This window comes from Crassostrea angulata, chromosome 7 (assembly GCF_025612915.1).
Source record: "Crassostrea angulata isolate pt1a10 chromosome 7, ASM2561291v2, whole genome shotgun sequence".
Lineage (NCBI taxonomy): Eukaryota > Metazoa > Mollusca > Bivalvia > Ostreida > Ostreidae > Magallana > Magallana angulata.
The window spans coordinates 11,450,880-11,474,648 of record NC_069117.1 but is presented as its reverse complement, the minus strand read 5'-3'; the positions used below and the strand labels follow the sequence as shown (position 1 = coordinate 11,474,648).

Here is a 23,769-nt window from a genome sequence, read left to right as displayed (position 1 = left end):
TTATTGAAATGGTTGTGGCTTTTCCACTTTAAAAAAATGTATACTGTTAAAAATCAAAAGATTTGGTGCTTGAGGTTCCACAACGTATACTTTATTACTGACCTGGCCCTGTACCTAGGGAAGAAAATGGGGTGTTTCAGTTACAGCCTGTTTATTTTGTACAAAATGTCACACTTTAAAGCTTGAAATGTTACAATGGTGTCATTGCCCATGAAATAAAAGAAAAATAATAATACAGGTACTTACATTATCTGAATATGGCTGGCACACAGTCAGTGAAATAGAAACTTTACAGGATCTACAAAAGCAAACAAAAATAAATGCAATTTAGAAATTAGAAAAAAATTATGTTTACAAAATCTTCCACTTTCTTTTTTTCTTTCAACAATTTTATTGAAGTAGGCTTTTTCCTATCTATTTGTTTCTCTCTAATGGAATAGAATGATTCAGAGATGATTCTCCTGAAATTTGGTCAAAAACTCCTCACTGCTGTACCTGACTAGGTCTATGACATATTCTCTGGGTGAGTTTTTCACATCTTCCCCGTTAATTCTTATAATCTGGTCTCCCGGCAGAAGCTTATCAACACTTGGACCACCTGGATAACAATATAATAAAACATGTTGATCAGTATTGAACAGTGAAGATGATTTTATTATTTCAGTAATGTAAGACCTAAATTAAACAGAACTATCAATTTTCTTAAAAGATCATTTATGAACTTTTATGTGCTCCAGCACAGGCTTCCTTCCGAGTTCAAGGAATTTATCTAAACATTACAAAAAGTAGACAGAAGTAGATTTATTGTTCTACAAAAGCCTATGTAGCATTGTATGTAAAGTCGTAGGACAGTAACTTTGGTTAAAGTTGGAGACCTTGTTTGTGATTTAAACTTAATTTTTCTGTAAAGTCACCAGTAAAAATGCAATAAAAAGTTGCCAGTTTTAATGAGATCTGACTCACTCAGATCATTAAGGTGGAATAACACATCTGGTAAAAAGTCACTTAACTATACAGTAAATTATTTGATTATGAAAGATATAATGATAAATAAACTGTACATATGTCAAATAAGTGAAAAATTTGCAGATTGGGGATAAAAAATGAATATCAAAAAAAAAAAAATTAAATTCAGTATTAAAGTAACAACAAAACCCCTGTGGGATTTGAACTCGGTATGTACGAATCACAAGCCTGACACTTTATCCACTTGGCTATGCAGTAAGTTACATCTTATCATCGATAAAATCCTTTCAATAAAACGAAATGTCGTTTTGATCAGAGGTCAGCCATTTTGTGAGGATGTGTTATTCCACCTTAAGTACATGTAATGCATGTATACTGACCATCTGTGACAAACCGCACGACTACAGGTCTCTCACTCCCCGCCACAAAACCAAACCCCTTCTGTTGGTCTCGAGTCAAAGTAATGTCCCTTGGTTTGGGGGGCTCTATGTAATCTGGATCGTCCCGCGGATCATCTCGTGTAGTGTATTTTTCTATATGACTATAAATTAAGAAGAAAATTATCTACTGCAAATTATGGTATATAAACAAACTTAAGGAAAAAATCATTTACTGCACAAGCATGTGTCATCAACTTGTAAGTCTTGCTTTTTATTCAAATATGACTATCTCAATTTAAAGATATATGCATCCATTCTCATGCTTATATTTCATAGGATATTTTTGCAGATAAAGTCTTATCCTGGGCCTTACAATTGGTATAAAAAACATGCTCAGAAATTCCATCAAAGTTTGACAATATGATTCCCTTGGTTTGTTCAGGAGGAAAATGATATCCTTCAGTGAGACATTTTCAATGACTCTGCAAATCTCTGGGTGAGATACAGATTTGAGCTTTTTCATAAATGTCACTCTTCAGATTCAAGGATGACTGAATGAGGAAATGAGATATTTCTCCAGCTGCCTCTTTGACTTTTAAATGTTTTTCTTATTAATCATTAGATTAATAGTAGAGAGAAGAAGGATGGACAAAATATGATTGGAAGAAGTTAAGCAGTTGCATTGATTGGCAGAGAAGAAACTAATCAAACATGAAGACAGAGGTTGCTGGCCCCATTTTTCCATTAAATCTCACTGGACAGCTCTAATACCCATAGCTGGACCAGGAGATCCATACTGACGTTTTCGATCACTATAAAGGATATGTCTGTTTCAATGAAAACATTTACACACCATAGGACGCTAATGTGAAAATATCGACTACTACAGAATCCTGAAATATAACAGCTTAAAGTTGTCAAGCATGAAATCAGAAAGGACCATCATTACATATCAAAGAAAAAAACAAAAGTTGTCCGAAAAATAAGAGTTTTAAACTCTTATTCATGAGTTTAACAAGAGTTATCATATTGTAATGTTAATATTCTCATCACCTAGACCTAAGAAAGGAAATCTTTGGCAGCAAATTTATACAGCTAAATTTCAATATCTTCAACATTGTCATCTCAAATACAATAAGGGAATTGAAGGCCCCAAGCACTGTTTTACTATTCGTTTTAACCTCTTTAGCTTAAAAATTTAAATACCAGGTATATTTATATGTTTTTTATTTTGGTCTTTTGTTTAATATATGCATTTACTATAAAGGCATTCTTTGTAAGTTAACATTTATTTAGGACTAATAGTTTAGTCCAGAAATTAAGGTTGAGGAAGCTGGCAAAAGATGGTTGTCAACTGAGCTTACTATGGATGCATGGTCAGTGTCTCTCTGTACAGTAAAACACCGTTATAATGAACGCACTTGTAATAAATTGATGCTTACAGCGAAGTCATTTTCATTCCCTGTAACTTAATAACATGTCATAAACTTGACAGATATAACAAATTTCGCTAATAACGAAGCAAAATTGCCCTTCCCTGGCACTTCGTTATGAGCATGTTTTACTGTACTTACTTTATGAAGTAGGGCTTGTCGTTTTTGTCTATTGCACATTCCCAGCCGTAGGGCTGCTCTGCTGTACCGGGGTCCCAATGTTCCAGAGGGGGGATCCAGGATGACACTTGACTGGTGTGGCTAAAAAATAAAATAAAAATATTGGTGGATATATGTGATATAATGTATTTCTCTTATCTGTTGGTAAAAATTTGCTTCAATGAGCCAAATAAATGCACAAGGCCTATGAACTCTGATGGCCAACAGAGATCAACATATGAACATTATTACCATAAAATTGCTGAAATATGTACACCCTCGTCTTTTCAAGGTGTATCTATGAATACTGCTATTTTAACATGGATATTTGAGATGGACCCCAACCCTCCTCCAATAATATGCATTGTCTTTACAATTGAGTCTTGGAAAGTGATTCTTTTGTAAAAGTTTTCATACTCTTGAATGATTTTTCTCATTGAAGAAGAGAATATACCATACACAACAATTTCATCATGAACTTGTAACCATTTTTTGACCCCTGATAGCGAGTACTGAAAACACATATCATGATTTAATTAAATTATGAATTTGGTTATTTATTTGTTACAAGAAGTTAGTTTTTACACTATACATGATACAAACTGTAGTGAAATCTATTGTCTGTTAGCCTACTAATTCCTTTTGCTATATATATATTACAATATTGTAACACAGCTTGTAGATGACCTAATAGGGCCGATTACATTTATACTTATTTAGTAAGTCTCATGCATAAACCATATTAGGTGACGCCTTAAGTACAGCAAAGTCATTGACCACGATACTTTTCAGATAAGCGTTAGAATTTCAGAAGCCAATGTTAATTAACATGATGCTGTTTTGTCATATTTGTCAGTATCCAACTCAGGGAAAATGGAAACCTTTGAGAAAATGAAATGACTTTCATGGATAGCAACTGTCAAAATTAATCAGCAAGAATTGGTTGGGTATATCTGTATAAATAAGAGAAAGGTCAAAATCAATGGATCACAGGAATCAGAAGTTGGAGGGATTAAAAAGAAACCTTTAAAACAACAATAGTATGGGCTCTATATTACAGCAAAACTTATACTGGCTGGCAGGAATCATTGGGCATTTGGGAGTTTGGGGGGAGGGGGATGAGGGACTTTTTTTTATTTATGTACAATTGTTACAAATTTTATGCAGGTGTAATGGATAACTGATAGAACCTTCAGAATGAAATTTCTTTTCTAGACAAAAATAGGAAATTTCACTAATAACAGAAAAAATTATGAAATTAGATATATTTTATCTACAAAAGATCAAGTAAATAAATTCGTAGTACATGTACTGAAATTTAGAAGTATCACTGCATGTTCATTTGGATTCTACTTGCCCCATCCATCAATCAAGATGAATTTTCTGTTAAAAAATATTGTACGCTTCATTTCCTAACATCCTAATCTTCTTTGGAAGCTTTCAATTTCCAATAAGTTGATTAGTGTTCCGTAATCCTTCAGCCGACTAAATCAATGCATGCAACAAGGGTTGTCATATAGGAGATGCTGATGAAAAAATGAAAGAGTTTGGCTTACAACTTGATGAAAACCCTAGGAAAGCTTAGTTAGGGGATCTGATTATGATCTGTAGCATGTATAAGACTGGAAGCTTGCAGTTCAAAGGTAACCTCTACCACCTGCTATAGACTTGGGAATCATGCATTTCTTCTTGAATAAAAAAGATTAATCTTTAATGAATACCAATTACTTAAAAAAAACCCAGAATGTATAATAGTACAACTATTGATCAGATAGTGTGTATACAAAACAAATAGAAATTGAAATGTTTTGATTAAGAGGACATGAGATCAACTTTAACATTGTGAGCAAGATCATATGGAACCTCAAGTCAGACAACTAAGCCAAACTCCAGCAAGGAAATCAGCTATCAGCTGCTAAAACTGATCCACTTTAATAATTACTTTATATAAGTATTTCAAAATCATTTCATATTTTTCACAAGAAAAGACCAAAAAACGCAAAAACCTTTTATCCAAAAAAAAAAAAAAAAAAATGGAAAAGTTAAAATGGACCTATGAAAAAACCGTGATAAATCAGCAAATTAATTTTTGTCTTGCCAGTTCGTTAATAAGATTCGACTTTTAAAAACCGTGAGTCCCTTCAAAAAGTGGAAGGAAATATTAATGAAGAACTCCCACTCTTTCATTAAATTCATTTATTTCTAAGATGTATACTTACAATGCATCACTCGGATATGCTTTCTTCTGGCCAGCACATAAACAACTGCAGTGTTGAAATCCTTTATTGGATGCATGTGTATTTCCCATATTTGAAAAAAAAATCCTGACACACGGTCCTGTAAATTTCCCTCTTTTTTGCAATAAAGCCCCCTAACGGAGGTACTGTATCTGCTAAAGTAGTGATGCTGACAGGCAGCAATAGGTTTGCCTATAGAGTGTTCGTGAACTTTGCTTTAGTTAATGTATGTACATGTAATTACAGACTCTGAAACTATCTTGGTACGAGTACATATAGCTTTTTCAGGACATAGTCATTACATTAGCTTTTGATATTGATAAAACCTTTAATGGTTTTGCATGCTGAGAATTAAATACATGTATTATTTCAAACATTTTCTCCATTTTTGAGTTTGGAGCCCCCCTTACCCCTTATCCCCTTCCCCCCCCCCCCCCCCCCCCCCCAATATTCTTCCATTCAACATCTGTCTTTATTTTCATTTCATTAAAGGTCCTGAGGACGCACCCTTTGAGAAAAGTTCTGCTAACAAGCCCAAATTTCTAAATTACTCGTACATGTTCCTTAAAGATACAGAATTCATGCATGTGTTTGCCTTGAAAATGATAAAAAAAACTAAATTTCAGGGAAAAATCTACTTTTAAATTTTACTGCTATTCAGTCCTTGCAGTATTTGAACTCATGACCTGTGTGACCAATAGACTGAAGCAATACACCATTGCACTACACACCGATCCTAACACTTACTCTTGTTATAAAAGAAAATGAAGAAAGGTAGCAAATCATTGCCAATTAATTCTCTATTAATTATATACATGTATTGCCAAAAATAATACAGAGAAAAAATTTAGTTTACAAAAATCTAATATGTGTGTTAGGGAGAGTTTTTATAGCAACATACAAACACATAGCGGTAGTTATTTTAGAGTCTATTCCTGATCACAATTTCAAAGATCTCATAAAAAAAACCTCATTTTAATATGTTCACTGTAATATACTGTAATATATACTATCATATATGACATAATTGCAGTAATTTTGAGTTAGATAGGTTTAATCCCATTACAATATGTATATATTATGAGTGTTTTTCCTGCTTTTTATAAACAGAATATTCATTGTTTCACATCACAGCAAATCTGAATGATCGAATCTTTTCTAGCTGAATCCAATATGCAAATCTCATGCTTGGAATGAAGAATACAGAAACTCTAAATTTGGGGTATTGCAGATACATTGTATTAAGAATTGGATTGGCATTTCTCTACTGCCTCCACTGAGTCAACATCTAGCAATCATTTAGTTCTGATTTCAGCCATTAATCATTTGCTTTGCTTGATTTCCAACCAATGTATTGATGTATGTTCTATTATGCACAAACTTTTGAACTCTTGCTCCTAGCTTGTACATCTAAAAAGCTTTGAATTATTTGAAAGTATATTAATATGAAGTAAAGGGTGTCACCTAACTTTCTTTCAAACTGAACAAAAGAATCAATCATATATACATATAAGGTTTAACCTATATACATGTTCTTTTATCTTCTATACCATACACTCAGTGACATTCAATTGGTTATAGCACTTCAACTTATAATTTACTATAATATGGTTGGGTTTCTATAATTTCAAAATGGCATATTTTATGGCCAAATATAGTAAATAATAAAAATGTCACAAAGAGATGTGCATATCATTTATCATGTACTTCCATCCACACTAATTTGTCAAAGAATCCCATTTCTTTATGATTGTATCTATCATAAAAATGAACATTTCAAAATTAGCCCAATTAAGAAAAACAGAGTTATCTCACTTGAGTTTGCCTGACTTAAAAAAAAATAAAAATCATTGAGTTATTCTGCTACTTTTACCTTTGCTTAATATATGCGCATCATCAGAAAGATCCAATTATTGAAGAGAAAAACCTACATAAATGATTAACAATGAAATGCAATTAACAATTGAGAAAAAAGGCTAGATGCAGTATGTTATAATATAATGTGCAATGAAATAAAATAAAAAAATTATACTCTGAAAATGACTATATACTCCATAATGGTTATTCAAGGTTTTCTTTGTGATATTTCAGCCTGTTCCTTCTAAACCCTTAATATATCAAGTTAGTGTGGAGACAGCAAGCTATATAACTAACTGTGTATTGAAAACAAAGCTTCCTGGAGATGAGATGACAGATAACTCTGTCAACAAGACAAAGATGTCAGGTCCTCAGCTGATTATCTTTCCTATCGACTAGCCTTTGCCATGTTAGAGCAGTTTTATGACAAGATGAAGTCACTGTACACTTCACCCTGGGGTCCCTTATACATGCTATCTCGATATTTGATCAATTCAGACCTCCTCCTGTGGTGGTTGAATTAAAATAAAAATTTATTCCACAAAGAAAATAAGATGGATGGATGTATATGTACTGCATGTCCACTCATGCAGTTTTACTTCAATTATTTGTCATAGTCAGCTACCTTTTTTGTTATTTTCAAAAACATTCTAAAGACTTTTTACTACTTAAACTTCTCTTTATGACAACCATCAAATCTTCATCAAGGAGTGTCTACCATACATAAACAAAAAGAAAAGGTGCCTTTTCAAGTTTTCCTCTTTTAATGGTTTTAATTAGCACTTTAAAAAGGAACCTAGATGTCACTAAGGACAAGAGGACAAAGAACTTTGGATGGTCTTTAAATGACCATCACATCCAGGCCTCAGTCCAGAGTATGTAAACAAATTTTTATTGTAGATCTTAAATTTTACCTCAAAAATTTCTATTACAAAGGAACAGGTGAACATGCAATCAACAGGTTCCAAAAAATCAAAACTTCAAAACATGTACCCGATTGCATGGGGGGGTTAGGTTACATTCTTGCAGGTTCACCTGCTTGTGAAAGAAATAGGTTACCATGGAATGCTGCATATTTTCTAGCTTTTATAAAGGTTGACAATAAAGAAATTAAAAGATATATGTACCTCAGAGTCAAAGAGAGAAGATTTAATAAAAAGAGACAAATTCTACAGGTGGTTGCATGTGGTATACACCATAGTACATGTAAATACAATTTATTGTCTAACCCAGTGTTGAATGATTTATTAATGCATTCATGGGAACTGCATGAAAGAAAGCAAAATGCTCTCTTTTTCAAAATGTCTTCTTACTTACGTACTTTAAAGTCTCAGTGTCTGTTTAAAACTTTTAGAACTAAATGTTTAAAATGTTAAAATATTCAAAAGATAACTAGGTTTTCCATCAACCAATTTACATCGCTATAATTCATTCATCCAAGTTTAAAGGTAATATCATAAAAAATTCCAGAAGTATCAAATCAACTATCATTATATCTATAAACTCAAACAAATTTACTTTTGTGAATAAAAAACAAACTTTATCGAGTCATTGATTGGTAGGAATTTTATCACAATATCTAATAGGGACCACAAACCAATCCATGCAAGGATTAATCCGTATAATGTGACAATTCCATTAGTCAGTTGGCTTGAAGTTCATAAAAATCAAATTATCCAATACGAGAAAATTCATACATTCAATATTTTACCTTTCACCGGGTTTGCATTTTTTCTTCGTAAATAATCTGACCATGAATCGATGCATTGGACCACAACAAATACAATTTCCAGACAAAATGTAAGTCTGCTTCATGGAGAAAGCCTTAAGACAACCCTGATGGCCGTTCCAGCAATGGGAGGATATCGCCGTTAATACCAGCATTAGTTCGGTGTTTGGAGATGTTTGTTTCTTTCTGGGTCTGAGAAAGTTAGCTGTTACCTCAGCAAAGGATACCGTTCTGTAGGTAGAAGCTCTCAGTGACCTGTCTCAACCCAACGCTCAATGGTTTGTTATTGCATAGGAGTGTGGGTGGGGTGCAATCCCATGGCTTATCTCTGAGCTTAATTATCAATATCATTTCTTTGTCTCCAACCTCCCATAATGTGTCACCATTCAATATAGTGAATGTATCAACCTCTCTTGCTTAAAGTTGAAAGTGGAATACTTTATGCAGAATAAAAAAGAAATGTGATAAATACTATGTCATTTGTTTTATATGGAGATCAATCTTTTATTCCTAACAATGATAAATGAATAATCAAATATGTTATTCAACCATCTTAATATCGATCTTATAGATTTTTCAAACCTTTTTAGCTTCATACAGTAAAATATGCAAATTTAAAATTTATCAATTCATTTCTTACAAATGAGTGAATATGAACAACCAGGTCTCTCTAAACTTTCTGTATGATTATTAACATGGTCTATACATTCAGCGGATTCCCAGCTAAACCTTGGTAAACACTTTGGGGAAGCCACGTCTCATCAAGTTCCTTTATTTACTCTAGGACTAAAAACTGGAAATATCACACTTAAAATTCACTTAGGGGACATGAGCGAGTGTGGCTCGCAGGCATTGGTCTTTGTTATCATAGGGCCAAGCTTCTCTATCTCATTAAGCAAGAAGACAGGATTTTGTTAGACACATGTCCGCATTCAACATAGGCCTACTTCTCAGCCTACTGTTGAGTAGACTTTTACATACCTTGAGTTAGCTTCAATTATGATGGAATGTCAATTATGCCTTTACAAAATACATTGAGCTTGTGAGTTTTAAGGCATTGAAAAACATTAACAAATACACAATATTAACTACATGTATTTAATGTTATAATCTACTGAAAAGTAATGCACCGCAAAAGTGTCACTTGAAATCCAGATATACAGCTAAATTTCGAGCTTGTGAGAAAAATTACAAACTTTATGTAGTGAATCAGAAAGTGTAAAGCATGACACTGTTTCATTTATGCAGGAAATAATTGTACATTTGACAGAATTGTTTACCATTTGCAAAAATAGACAACATTAGAACCAGTAGCGTAAAACAAGTTTAGAAAAACAAAAGACCCTAAACTCATCCAAAAAAAATCACTTACGGTATGGGTATATACAATTAATAATCCTCAGTGTGACTTCTAGGCTACTTCAAAATTTGCATGTACTAGTAGCTGTATTGGAAGAATAAATGCCATTACAATCCCCTCTTGTTTTGTTTACCAAACTTTTAAATTACCCTATCTGCTGAGCTTATTGCCATTGCAGAACTATGGCTGTAGAAGGGCTAGGGTATTGCATATTTTTCCCAGAGAAGGACTCATTGAGAATTAATGATCATTCAAAGGTCTGATCATTGACAAGAAAAATCTACAGATCCAGTCAAAATAAGACCTATGTAGAGCTTGAATATAATCAGTCCAGAGCACATAACTGTTGACTCTTAAAAGTCTGTGCTGACATTTAAGAGTCAACAAATAGAACTCTACTTATTTTTAGCCATATTATTCTTTCATTTCATGGTCATAATGACTGTCACACTTTTGTCATGCCATAAACAATATATCATAAACATGATTTTTATCATGTGTAAGCATAATTTCCTAACTAGCTCACAAAGACCTTGCATGGATGTATATAGTATTTAACAGATCTTGGTTTTATTTTTCACCCAAAAACTTGAAATTTGACATTTCTCCTTAGTCTCCTATATAACATGATGACTGATGGACTAACTGACTGACTGACTAACAGACTATCTGATGGACTGACTAACTGTCTAATGAACTGTAAAACTAAGGAACTAAATGACAGACTGACAGATGGACTGACTGACAAACTGACTGATGGACTAACTGACATGCCAACTGATCCACTAAATGACTGACTGACTGACTAACAAACTGTCTGATGGACTGACTTATTGTATAATGAACCGACAATCTAAGGGACTATATGACAGACTGACAGAAGGACTTACTGACAAACTTAATGTTAAACTGACTGTTAGACTAACTCAATGACAGACTGATTGACTTACTGACAGACTGAAGAACTGGCTGACTAATGGACTAAATGACAGACTGACTAATGGACTGACAAATGGACTTACTGACAGACTGAACAGCAGACTGTCTGATAAACTGACTGAGAGACTGACTAATGGACTGACAAATAGACTTACTGACAGACTGACCAACAGACTCTGATAAAGTAACTGACAGACTGACTAATGGACTGACAGACCAACAAACTGACCTTAGAACTGACTGACTAAGGGGTAAAAAAATATTTTACCCTCTCTAACATTTTGTCTGGGGTATAGAATGATCTGAATTAGCTTCATTCCTCAACCTATGCTCCTTTGAATACTCTTTTATTTAGCAAAAACATTAAACTCCAGCTCACAGTCTATTTTCAATTATAGACAAGATCATATATTACTTTCAATCAACAATTCTTTTCATTGGGGAAAATCAACAAGGTCAATAAACTCATTTTAAATTGGAAAAAAGAAGTACATCTTTTGAACATACATGGATTTTTGTGATGAAATATTTACCCTTAGAAACATGCTGTTTATTGTCAGTTTGAACTTGAAGTTGCTTAAAATTGTCATGAATATTCAGACATACCAGGGTAGGGATTGAGAGATATGTATCCATTAATTTATTTTCTATCTCACAGTGAAACAATATTATTTACATGTACATGTATACAACTAACACCTTTTACTAGGATTTATGAAAAAAGATGTCTAAACTAGTGTATAAAAAGTGAAAACAAAAGCTGTATTGCAATCTTTTTACACAAGAAACTAAAAATGTTTTCAATCATCACATGTCCAAGAGTTATCAGTATTTATTGCCATAGTTCTTAGTGAATGCAAAACTTGCATACCTATCACTCTTTCCATGCAGGTTTGTTTTGAGTATAGGCGTGTTTAATTGATAGTTATACAACGACTGACGATGACACCTCTCCTGTGCAGACATACAGTGAATTTTTTAAAAATACCTACGTAAACGAACCTGAAAGTTAAATGTACGTCATCAATGGAATGGGTATAGCAATGGACTAGGTATAGCAATGGAATGCATTTAAGATGACAAGAAAACAAGATTTGGAATTTTTAAAGAGATTTCTTTTCAAGACTTGTGGAAAATTGGACATCTATTAAATCAGTGTAACAGTGTAACCTATTTATACTTCTTATCACCCGTGTATAACTTGGATCAAATTCAAAATTCAAGAGGATATGGATTTTAAAAATTCCCCAATCCCTTCTTTAAAGATCACGGCAACTGCAGTTTTCAAATTCTACTGATTTTGGGTTTATATTGATGTTCATTTTCAATCAAGAAGTATCAAATTTTTGGTTTTTACCATGACATTGGGTGATCTAAATAAATATTTTGCAAAAGTTCCCATCACTCCATATGGTTTGAACTATGGCCTGCCAATAAGAATCTGTTTAATTATGCAGTATTGTAGCACTGACTTACAAAGGCAATATATCTCCAGGAGGAAATATCTCCTTAAGGACATACATGTAAATTGGTCAATTATAAGCTGGTATCTGCTAGCGTAACTTATAAAATTGATCATCTCTTCAACAACTTCATTACCCGGCCAAAATTGGACTGTTTGACTGGGAAATCAATAGACAAAAACTATTTCCTCCATATGTCCACAGGACAACAGGAGTCACTGTTTTATCCACTTTACTATCTGGTCACAATGCAGGAAATCAACAGTATTAAGAGCTTTCTCTGGAAACTCAAAAGACAAGATTCCCAGTCTCTGACCTTAATGCCATTTTCATCCATTCCAAATGACAGAATTCTAAAGCATCACGGATCTCTTTATCCTTTTCAACTTTGCTGAAAAATCTGAATTCTTTTTCCTAATGTAGATTCTAAGAACAAGTTTAAGTGGTAGGCTTATTTTACTTTGAGATTTAGTTTTATATTTATGCAAATCGACAACGTTTATAAATACACATGCATTTATCAATTATGATATGAAAAAGGACCACTACTGTACATAATGTTCAAATACAATGAAGACTCTAGCTAAACTCTACATATCTACATAAAATCCAACACAAGAAATCACTTCATTAAAGCAAGATAGATATCAGAATTTAATTTAAACCTTATATCCTTTGTCAATGCCTTTCCTGGTGTACAAAAAAATATGTTCTAGGTCAAACCCTTTATCAAGATTAAAAAAAAACGTAGCTTTGGTTCAAGGTAAGAAAGGCGCGTTAGACAATAGTGAATGGAGAGAAAATCTTCCTGATATTACTCAACGTCTTCAATGGAAGGTTTAAAACAGAAATAAATGGGACAGTTTAATAAATACACACCACTATTACTGGCTGGAGTATCCTAATCCAGGACTTAGGGCCGATTACAGAAGGTGGTGAGGAAACGGTCAGAAAGAATAAATGTTCGTACAGTCAAAGAAGCAGTGATTTTTGTTGTGTCACTTTTCATTCTATTTTTCAATTTTCCATTTGAATGTTTTTAACCCCAAAAAATTTTGTTCACCTTAGGTCTTCAATTTAATAAAAGAGCAAATTATGAGGAATAATGATAATTTAACATTTCAATTTAGGCTATAAGGGGGATATGAGGGTTGAAATTCAACAATACATTAACTGTACTTAAGGCTTTGGTATATGTAATAATTATTCCATATATATTTGGTTTTTGTAATAATTATTCCATATTTATTTATATATACTAAAAGGCAGATTTGGTGCATATTCCAAATCCAATCGCTTATCATGACATAAAAAATAATTACCATAGCTTTTAAATTATCAATTTTTCAAACACTCTTTTTTATATTGTATCTAGTAAACATTTACTATTCAGTGGCTGTAAATTACAGAGACAAAACCCAACGGTAATTTCAATGTCCAATATTATTGTAAATTTCTATACATTTTGTCATTTAGTTATTCATTCTAGTATAATGCTGTTTTTGTTTTATACAACTATTCCTGTGGTGAGAGAAAAAGAACAAGGACTATATAGTAACATACAAAGACTTGATGTCAATATTCTATCACTACATATATTATGTGTATTGGGATGATGAAACATCAAAACATTGTATGTTACTTTTCCCTGTGTGAAAACTAGAGTCATATAGGCTAATTTTGCAAACATTTCAATGCTTACAGAAGTCACATTTTATGACTTTCCACTATACTACAGGTACATTTAGATGTACCTTAAATAATAGTGGCAAATACCATGCAGTGCAAATAAATTATTGTATTTTACTCCAGTGTCAAAGAATTGGCACATTCAGCAAACTATATCGCCAAGCTAATATTATTCCTCTTTCAGTCAATGAATGGCAATACCTGATTAAAAATGTTTTAGGAACCTGATTTAATTAGACACAGAAGTCAAACACATTATAATATATATACCCTACACATGCCACAGTGCTATTAAGGAGATGACTTTACTTGGCTAGATACTTCTCTGTGGAGTACTTAGCAAATTTATCTTAGTGTATTTAATAGCATTCTACAAATTGAGTTCATTCTGCGAATTAACTAAGAGTAATTAGTTAAATTTCCAGAATTGGGTTCATTATTACATTGGCCTCAAAATACAGAAACGGGCAAAAAAGAAACCTATGGACTTTGTACAAATTACATCTGATGGAAAACTTTCAGCATCATTTAGATCACTGTTGCATGTTGTGGTACATGTAAAACATGAACAATGACTATTATACCCAACCACTGCATGTATGTACATGCCAATTGACTTGAATCTACACAGGATAGAGTTTCTTAGAGACTTATTACATATTACCCTTAATATGTAACAGTACCATACTTCAGTTTCATATTACTGTAATTTTACTACCGTTAATTAAAATATAATGATACATCTCAGGTAGATGAGAGGAGGTGAACTTCTACGTGGTTTAATGTTAACAATTAAATACATATTAACAGTCTTGGACAATTCCTCATCAGTTAAAAAAGGAACTGAAGCTGCCTCCTTTAGAGTGACAAGATAAGCATGTTTTATGTACAGAGCCCACTTACTACTTCACACCTTTGTTGGCCATTACAGGTGACTGGGACGACAGGTGGGGCCCAAATGTTTCTGGAGATTGGTCATTTCTGAATATGAATATAAGTCTCCTGGGCATCATTACACTGTATCAAAAATTTGAACTAAGATAACATGTTGAACCTGTAATATTCATATGTTAACACTTGTCCTGCCATTGCAATTGGGTCAGAACATCTGTTTTAGCTAGTGACTGTCTCAAAACGGACCAATAATAGGTTCATAATTGTTTACATTCCTGAAAAACAAAGTGACAGCTGCACATTAAGGCTGCACATTTTCTGTGTCATCTCACCTGGCAGGTAGGGCATACCTGAGATGACAGTTAGAATTAATGTTGGAATGACAAGGCTAGCCTCTACCTTTATCAACCCTGACAAACGTTTACTCCAGAAAACCACTTCAAAGTGATATACAATCATTTACCCTAAATAAAGAAATGGGTACTAAACTACAATAAAGTGCCTCCATGCTCTACAGTCTACTAAAGCTTCCCCATTTGGTAGCCAGGGTGAAGTTTGGGTGCCCTCATCATGTCTTTGGAGGGGTTGGAGAGGTCTTATCGCAATAATCAATGATAATGTTCAAATAGAACCCTGGGAGTTTTTCAGACAGAGAGAGCACAAGGGTAAATCTTAGTTATCTTTATGATCAGGTGTACTTTCAATACACATTTCTGTGCACCTGAAACTGTTGTATTGCAGTACACGTAATGCAACTGGGTTAACCCTTATCATGCTTAGGAAATGAACAATCAGTTCTTTTCACAAGCTAGGCTATGCTCACAAAGCAAAGGCTCTTAATATTTAGGCACAACATTTTGCCTTTTTTTGAATCTAGCCATATCATGCAACCTCAATCATTTAATTTAGATTTTTATGACTGATATCAATTCTTATTTTTTGTCACCTTCAAGAGATAACAATATATATTAATATGTATAAGCTGGCAAATAAAATTTTAGACTATAATTATGCAAAAAACAATGGTATATTTGTGTACTAGGATTACCAATACTGTGAAAAATGTTATGGTAAACATTCATGATATGCCATATTTTGTGACTGCATGTATTCTAAGCCATAATTTGAAATTCTCTTGTTGGTTTGTTTGTTTTTTAAACCTAACCCTCTTAATTCTAATGAGACCTCTTTCTTTCCACATAATTTTCAATGCAAACAAAGCTTAAGAGGACTAAAGGTTGAAATTCAATTGATGTTCTTTCAGTAATTAGCACACATAAACCTACTACATTGGTGTCTTAGGTAGTTGCTCAACAAAGGAATGTACAGTCTCAGTTTATCTCAACTTATAAAGAATGTTCAATAAATAATGGAACAAAAGCTGTTAAAACCCCGGGCTTTATCCTGAAAGACTGCCGGTGCAAAATGGTTAAGAGATGGATAGAGCTGAAGTCTCCCAACACCTAAAAATCCAATCCATGTAAACAGCAAACAGAGTCTTTCCGCCAAACATACAAGATTGCGGGTAGTTTGTTTCATTCTAGAGGCCCAACAAGGGTGTTTGATTTCGGGAGACCTAACACTGCAAACAAATATTTTGATTTCTATCTCCGCTAGGTTGAACTATAAGCTGCTTGACACACCATTTACACAAACTTAACTTTTACTACTCATGTGTATACACAATTTGCAGGTAAGCTTGCTTTAACCAAGCATGCGCAGGTAAATACAAAAGAAAACTGCACCAAGGTAAAAAAAAAAAAAAAGGGCAAGATATTTGATTGATTTACACCTGGCTAATGAAACAAAACATTATTTGACAAAACAATAGCATATGACACTAGGGTTGAAGTTTTTCTTTTTCCTCAATCACTCTAGCGTACATCCAAATGTGGCTGGAGGGAAAAGATTGGGATATCTCCTATCTGATGAGAAAGTATGACAATCTTTTCCATTAAAAATAATTATCAACTGGTACCATTCAAATTGCGATCAAATACAAACTGCTGGGGGATATTTAGTCTAGAGACAATACACACCACACCTTCTTTACAACAGCTTACATAGGTAAATCCTCCGTATATGTGTTACCTACATGTGTAATGGTTGTAAGGTTACAGGTTTATTTGACATGCGGTCCCACCACTTTACACCACAGAGCAGTTACCAATGAGAATAATCCTCGTTCAAATCTAATCATTGTCCAGTTCTCACATTACAACGAAGTAGTGTTTAACCAACACTTGTATTCTGGTTCATTAAATAAGAATTTGTGGCGATATTTACAATTATAATTACATAGTAGAATGAACTCTGTCTATTCAAAACAGTAAAATGTCATCTGGGCCTTATGATAAACGAAGGCAACTTTTCTGCCATTCTGCCACTCATAATTAAGGTATTGACTCTCTCTGCATTTGTCTGTAACTTGCTGTTGATATTGAGTATGTTAGTCAATGGAGAAGTAATTCGGTCTCTGTTATTTTCACCTGGCCCTACCTGTAGTCACAAAAGTTTTTTAAATCTCTATTTGTATGTTATGTCAATCAAGAAAGAAAGAGCAAATTTACAACAAGTGTGTAAAGATTCCAACAATGTTTGTGCACCCATTCTACACTTATGCTATAGTTGTGGATAATATTTGCGGAAGAAATTTGCAGTTCCTTCTAAAGTTCAACTCTTCACGCAGTGAAAAACCACTAGGGGGTGAAATCTTTTATTGAAATATTTCACCTTCATCAAACACTAATGGAATGCCCCCTGTCTTTCTCCCTATCACCTTTTCAAGCTCATACTAATAATCTACATGATCCCCCTTTATTGGAATTCAGACATTTACAGCAATGGTCAGCTTAAATCAAGTTTTTGCAAATGTCCATTTCTATTGACCTGACTCGTAGAGCCACACAATGTTATATTTAAGTGCCAGAATATTAGCTGTCCATATCTAAACATTCCATTAAGCCTGATTTCAATAGAACGGCTTGTATGTCTTAACGTTAAATAACCAAAAGTAATATTAAAATGGATTAAAATGAAATTGTTGATATTGTTCACTGCACAATGGTGGCCAAAATAGGGTCTTGGCTTCTTGACATGGAAAGGTGGAGAGTAAATATCATTTTTATAGGACAGGTTTTTTCGCTTTGGGAGGTTATAGGGTAGAGGGTCAATTTATCAATTGATATCACTCATATAATCAGAGAATGAGCATGAAACATCTTGATATATGATGGTTTTTTGTATGCCTATGAAAAGCTATTGAAATTTCCTTTTTAAACTACTCTAGAGATATTAAAGAATTGGCACATGAAAAGGCCAGTCAATCCATGTTATGAAGTGGAAATTGAAATGGCGAGGACCAAAATCTTGTATCTTTTATCCCTTGAACAAGTCTAGAGGATTTCTTTGAAGGACTTTCTGTTATATCAAAAATATTGTCATTTACGGGGTAATGGGAATCTCCTAATAAATGAAATTCTCAATATAATGGCAAAGTGATATGCAATTATGCATGGATTTAGTGTATTAATTGGATATTGCTTCCAACTTGGCCAGTGTTTCCCAATTAGAAAATTTGAGTGCTTTTAGTTTCTCTCCAAATTCTACTTCAATTAAATCCATTTTTAATACGCGTATAGTCATTGGTAAAAGTCCTTTTCAATACTTTTGTTATATTCACTCAATTTTTTTTACAGATAGCTTTCTAGGCAGTCTAGGGCAGGCAGTACATCACATTCCATTCCATTGCCATATATGTAAAATAGACCAAAATGAAATAAACACTAGTAGCTCAAACTACTTCAGTCAATACAAATGATGTAAATGAAATGAATTTTTCCACTAATTTCCTCATTATCTTGGGACCATTCATATTTAGTGTTTGCTTTTAATTTCATCAACAAAAACTACTAATGAATTAGGGGCAATTGATGAATGCAGTGAATTAATTTCTGTCTGCTGCATGCTGCAACGTTGACTATACATGTATAATTCATTGCCTTAATTGTAATGAATTCTCTCAAAGTTCATTGAAGATTGACGACTTTGAACTCTTTTTTCAAGAGTCAATCATGAACTTGATAAAAAACATTTTGATTATCTGGGATATAGCTTTCGTTTCTTTGTATAATAGAGTACATGCATGTATATTGTGTAATACTCACTTGAGGTAATAGATTCTGCCCTGCTCTGCAGCCAGTCGTGCCTCCCATCCTTCAGGGAGCCCTGAGTTGAGGCGTTGGAGGTGATTGCTATGCACCTCAGTCATGCTGGAGGAGTCTTCATCACCTCCTATTTAAAAACTGATCTCCCCATGTGTAGATGGAATTATCCAAAAGATCACAAAAATCCAACAATCACATACACCTTATTCAGCAGATTTGAGAAAAAATTCCTTCAAAAAATTCACTGATGGAATACATATTCTGGAATAAAAGTTTAATTCATATTAACATTTATCAATCATATAAAGAATATCACATTTTGAAAGACACACATATCACTCATTTCTTGTTAGGTAAATCATATAACTGATATTTATAAGCTTAGTAAGTAAATGAGCAAGATTTATTCAGTGTATAATATAATGCAACGAAAGGCCATTTTCAGTAACCTAGAAAACATACAAATGATATGTTCTTGAAAACTTTTTCTTAACATACAATATCAATACAAAACACATGTGTACCTGCCATTGGTATTCATTCTCTTCCATTATATACTTGATTTATATTCAACCTGCACTTTGAAAATTAAACATATCGGCGTTAATTGATGACAAATATTTTCTACACCGCCTACGCTGATAAGGTTCTTCACACTTTTTGAAAGCATGAATACCGGGTACCTTATATATTCATACATTCGACATATCTACCTATCTGATTTAAAAGTTTTCAGTTATTAATGTAAAAAATGATTTCAATAAATTTGAAACTTACTTTTCACATTATGACGGTTGATTTTTTTCACTTTCGTCACATTTCAAATTAGGTGAACACTAGATAATGAACAAGTAGTTGACAGTTGTCTCTTACACCTTGCCTCTCTGTTGACAACTTGAATGAAGTCGTGTGTGAACGAGCACCTTACAGTGACGTCACAATCACGTGATTCGGCAAAATTATGGAGACCGGAAGATAAGTATGTGAGTATGAAATTATGTACATTATGTATGATTATCATGTTTAATATGACGAAAACATTTGTTTAGTAGCATAATTCGCAGTTACGACTGTTGTTTTTATATGATTCGTAGGTTTGTAGAAGTTCTTGAACAGATGGGGTGTGAACAAGCCCAGTAAAGCATCGTGGTCAACTCAGCCAGTGACAGTTTGTTGTTTACATTGTTCCATAGGCTTGTAATTGTGTTCAGATCACCATAATATAGAAACATGACGGACAATAAAGGGGACAACATGTACAGTATTCCACTCTCAAGTGACAGTGACTGTGGTACGTACCCGAAATCCTAAGTGCCCCCCCCCCCCATCTTAAATTACCCCAGCCCTGCATAGAATTACATGTAAATTACTGTTTGGGACAGATATCTTTGTAGAAATTGGACTTGGCTTTACGATTGGACTGACTCCCTCAATGGTACAGGCTACTCAATCAAAAATATCTAGCCCAGTCAAATATATCTACCAAGACTAATTTAATGAATACCAGTCATTCCATCCCCTAACAAATCATCTCATATACAAAACTCAATAACAAAGAATGATCATCATCAGCCACCTGTGTTAATCAACAATCTGTTCACAATATGTCCCCATTTATTTATAGTTTTGGTCAACCCAATGTCTTAAATTTTTGGTCAATAAATCCTTTTCCTGGAGGAATTACATAGGATTTTTTCATTACATTGTCTCCTCTTTCTTCAGTCTCCACATTGTGAGAAATAGTCCCTTCTAACTAATTCTATATATATCTAAGTCTTATCATAATAGATTAATTAAAGTGTAAAATGATCCTTAAAAATGGCTATTTTTCAAGAGATGTGTGTCTATGAAAGTTTATGAAAAAATCTTCAGTTATTAAAACCTGTTATGAATCAAGTCATATTTACATGTATCTGAATTTATATTTTGTCATAATTTTAATTAGCGGTTTTTTTTAATAGGTGAACTATCAAATAAAAACTTCCATAATCAGACAGGACTGTCCAGTGAAAGTTTTAACAGTATGTGCTTCTTACATCATGATAACTATGACATATTTAATATATTAACAATAATATTATTTTTCTTGCATATACATACTTGTATGTTGTCTTTATCATTTTTGTGTGTACCCATAGTGTGTTCTTAATTATTTACATAATGATGAATACATATTTTCCTAATAAACAGGTCTTGATCCTGATGCTAATCCTGATGAATTGGAAGAAAAACAGAGACTAATTAATCAAGTTCTTGAATTGCAAAACACTCTGGATGGTAAGAGAACTACCGCTTTGGTTTAGTCCCCCCCCCCCCCCCATAACACACACCACTTACAAATATCAAATGAAGTTTTTGCAACAAAAAATAACAAGAAAATAATAACATGCAGTCTCATGCTGGAATACTTTTCCATATAAGTGTAAAGTATCATCATATAATGTGTATAGACTTGGTAAAGTCCACTGGTATTTTCCACATCTGTGAAAACCAGAATACTGTAATTATGACCTTAATTTTGTAAGATATCATGTGACTGTCAAGGCTAATAGCCTCAGAATAAATAGGAAGTAGACTGTGTTTATATTTTTACCACAAGAAATTTTTACATGAATACTGACATTTTCCTGTACTCACTTTAGTCTAGATTATTGAATAATTGTGTGTTCCAGGTCATTCTTGTCTTTCAATTATGTTTCAAATGTAGACAATAAACAACAAACACTAAAGTAACATAATATGACAGTGTAACTTTAAATAAGAGAATCATATTAACTGATAGATCTGTCATCAAGAGTGGACTCGGTCAAAGAGGAGAACTTGAAGCTGAAATCTGAGAACCAAGTCCTCGGGCAGTATATAGAAAACCTGATGGCTGCTAGCAGTGTGTTCCAGTCCACAGATGCAAAATCCAAGAAAAAGTAGGCATACATATACTTGTTTTATTCAAACATCTTTCGTGATTTTTAGCTCACTTTGATGAAGTCAGGGAGGCATTGCACCATGCAGTGTTAGTTATAAACAAAACAAAGGTCAAGCTTTGTTAACATAACAAAGAAATATGAGCATTGTATCTCACATATAACTTGACAAATTATGGTAAAATTTTGGCTTACAATTGCCCCTTTAAATAATATTGTTCAAGTAATCATTGGAAGATTAAGTACTATACAATAAATCAAGATTAATGAAAATAGAGCTTGTTTCAAAATACCATCAATTCTGCCACCTAGTGAGAGTCAAAGTTTTTGTCAGCAGCTCACTAGATTCAGTCGGCCGGTCGCTTCACCAGCATCAGAAACATGCCGCCGCCACAACAACGCAATTGCATTAAAAATAATGTACTGCAGATCAGAAAACAACAATTTCCCTTTTAAATACTAATATTTGAAATTATACTTGTGTTTTTGGAATGACTTTATTCCAATACTGGTATATGAAAAGAGAGAGAGAGAACACACAGCTGGCTAAATGAAATAGGGCTTCATCAGGCCCCACAGTCAACAACTTTTCTGAATTCAATACTTAGCCTCAAGTCTGAGTATTTAGACTGAGCATTTACCGCTCGAGACTTAAATGAGAGAGAGAAGAGAGAGTAAGGAAGTAAAGAAGTAAATGTATCATGTGAATATCTGTGACCTACAGTGTTCAGGAAATCAATATATAAAGAACATTTGTTTGTAAACGCATGTATATATGCATGCATTATATAGGTATATCTATTGAATAAATACTAAACAGTCTTCCTTTTAAAAGTCATGTTGAGTTATTGTTAAGATAGCTGCATTTCTTTGATCCCGGCAAAGTGAGCTAGCCAGCTGTAATGTGGTCGTACTGTGTGGGAGTTTCGGCAGCAAGTGATACTTGCAAAGCAACGGACATCTTGATGTAGCGAGCTGTTGACAAAAACAAGACTGTCACCAAGTGGGAAAATCGATGGTATTTTGAAAACGAGCTCTAAAAAGCAACTAAAAATGGGGAAAAAAAAATAATAAAATGTTGTATGTGTTATTTGCAGGGCTGGGAAAAAGAAACCAGGAAAATAATTGTGCAATAAGAACATTATCGGATGAAAGAATCAACAGTCAAGATAGTTCATAGAGAACGCCATAATTAGGAGTCAGCAAAACTGAAAAAAGAAAACCACTTGACTATTATCACAATATGTAAATCCTACAACTTTTTAGTTCATAATTTTGTTGATTTTATTGTAGTAACCTTTTTTTGTAAAGTCTTCCTTTTTATGAAATCCATTTAAGCTACAAATGAATTAATATCTAGGTTGTCTTGCATTATTGTATGTACCTATTCATTGTCATAGAATTTATATTTTTTGCTTTTGCAATAATCCCTTGTTTTTATAGATTTGTTGAAAAACTGTTTTGTTTATTTGTGAATTGTTACACTGCCTTAATGTTTCAATGATATTATGTGAGAAGTATGCTTTGTGTCATGTTTTTATGTAAATTATCAAATAAAACAGTTTACAAAAAATAA

General features: G+C 33.3%; 2 protein-coding genes across 6 annotated transcripts in view; one reads left to right on the top strand and one right to left on the bottom strand.

Annotated features, from left to right (window-relative positions):
- The window catches only part of LOC128191741 (uncharacterized), a 36,253-nt gene extending 16,069 nt beyond the window's left edge, over positions 1-20,184 (bottom strand). For all 4 annotated transcript variants that reach the window (XM_052863979.1, XM_052863981.1, XM_052863980.1 and 1 more), the window contains exons 1-6: positions 20,050-20,184; positions 19,273-19,533; positions 2,921-3,040; positions 1,347-1,507; positions 496-598; positions 247-298 (exon numbers count right to left, since the gene is read on the bottom strand). In XM_052863979.1, the coding sequence (XP_052719939.1) occupies positions 247-298; positions 496-598; positions 1,347-1,507; positions 2,921-3,040; positions 19,273-19,376 (540 nt within the window). In that variant the 5' untranslated portion in view covers positions 19,377-19,533; positions 20,050-20,184. The remainder of the gene's footprint in view (positions 1-246; positions 299-495; positions 599-1,346; positions 1,508-2,920; positions 3,041-19,272; positions 19,534-20,049) is intronic.
- Positions 20,117-23,769, top strand: LOC128191743 (short coiled-coil protein B-like). 2 transcript variants are annotated; one of them, XM_052863984.1, is made up of 6 exons: positions 20,117-20,255; positions 20,367-20,563; positions 21,234-21,293; positions 21,463-21,549; positions 22,055-22,193; positions 23,291-23,769. In XM_052863984.1, the coding sequence occupies exons 2-6, from the start codon at positions 20,503-20,505 to the stop codon at positions 23,316-23,318; spliced, it is 375 nt and encodes a 124-aa protein (XP_052719944.1). In that variant the 5' UTR covers positions 20,117-20,255; positions 20,367-20,502; the 3' UTR covers positions 23,319-23,769. The 2 variants fall into 2 exon arrangements, with proteins under 2 accessions (XP_052719944.1, XP_052719945.1); XM_052863985.1 differs by having other exon boundaries at positions 20,130-20,251.

Bases quoted from the DNA above. Each gene is read 5' to 3' on its own strand.
- LOC128191743 (XM_052863984.1), top strand. From the start codon at position 20,503: ATGACGGACAATAAAGGGGACAACATGTACAGTATTCCACTCTCAAGT. The intron at 20,564-21,233 runs GTACGTACCCGA...TTTTTTTAATAG, and splicing joins CTCAAGTGACAGTGACTGTG to GTGAACTATCAAATAAAAAC. The intron at 21,550-22,054 runs GTAAGAGAACTA...ATTAACTGATAG, and splicing joins ATTGCAAAACACTCTGGATG to ATCTGTCATCAAGAGTGGAC.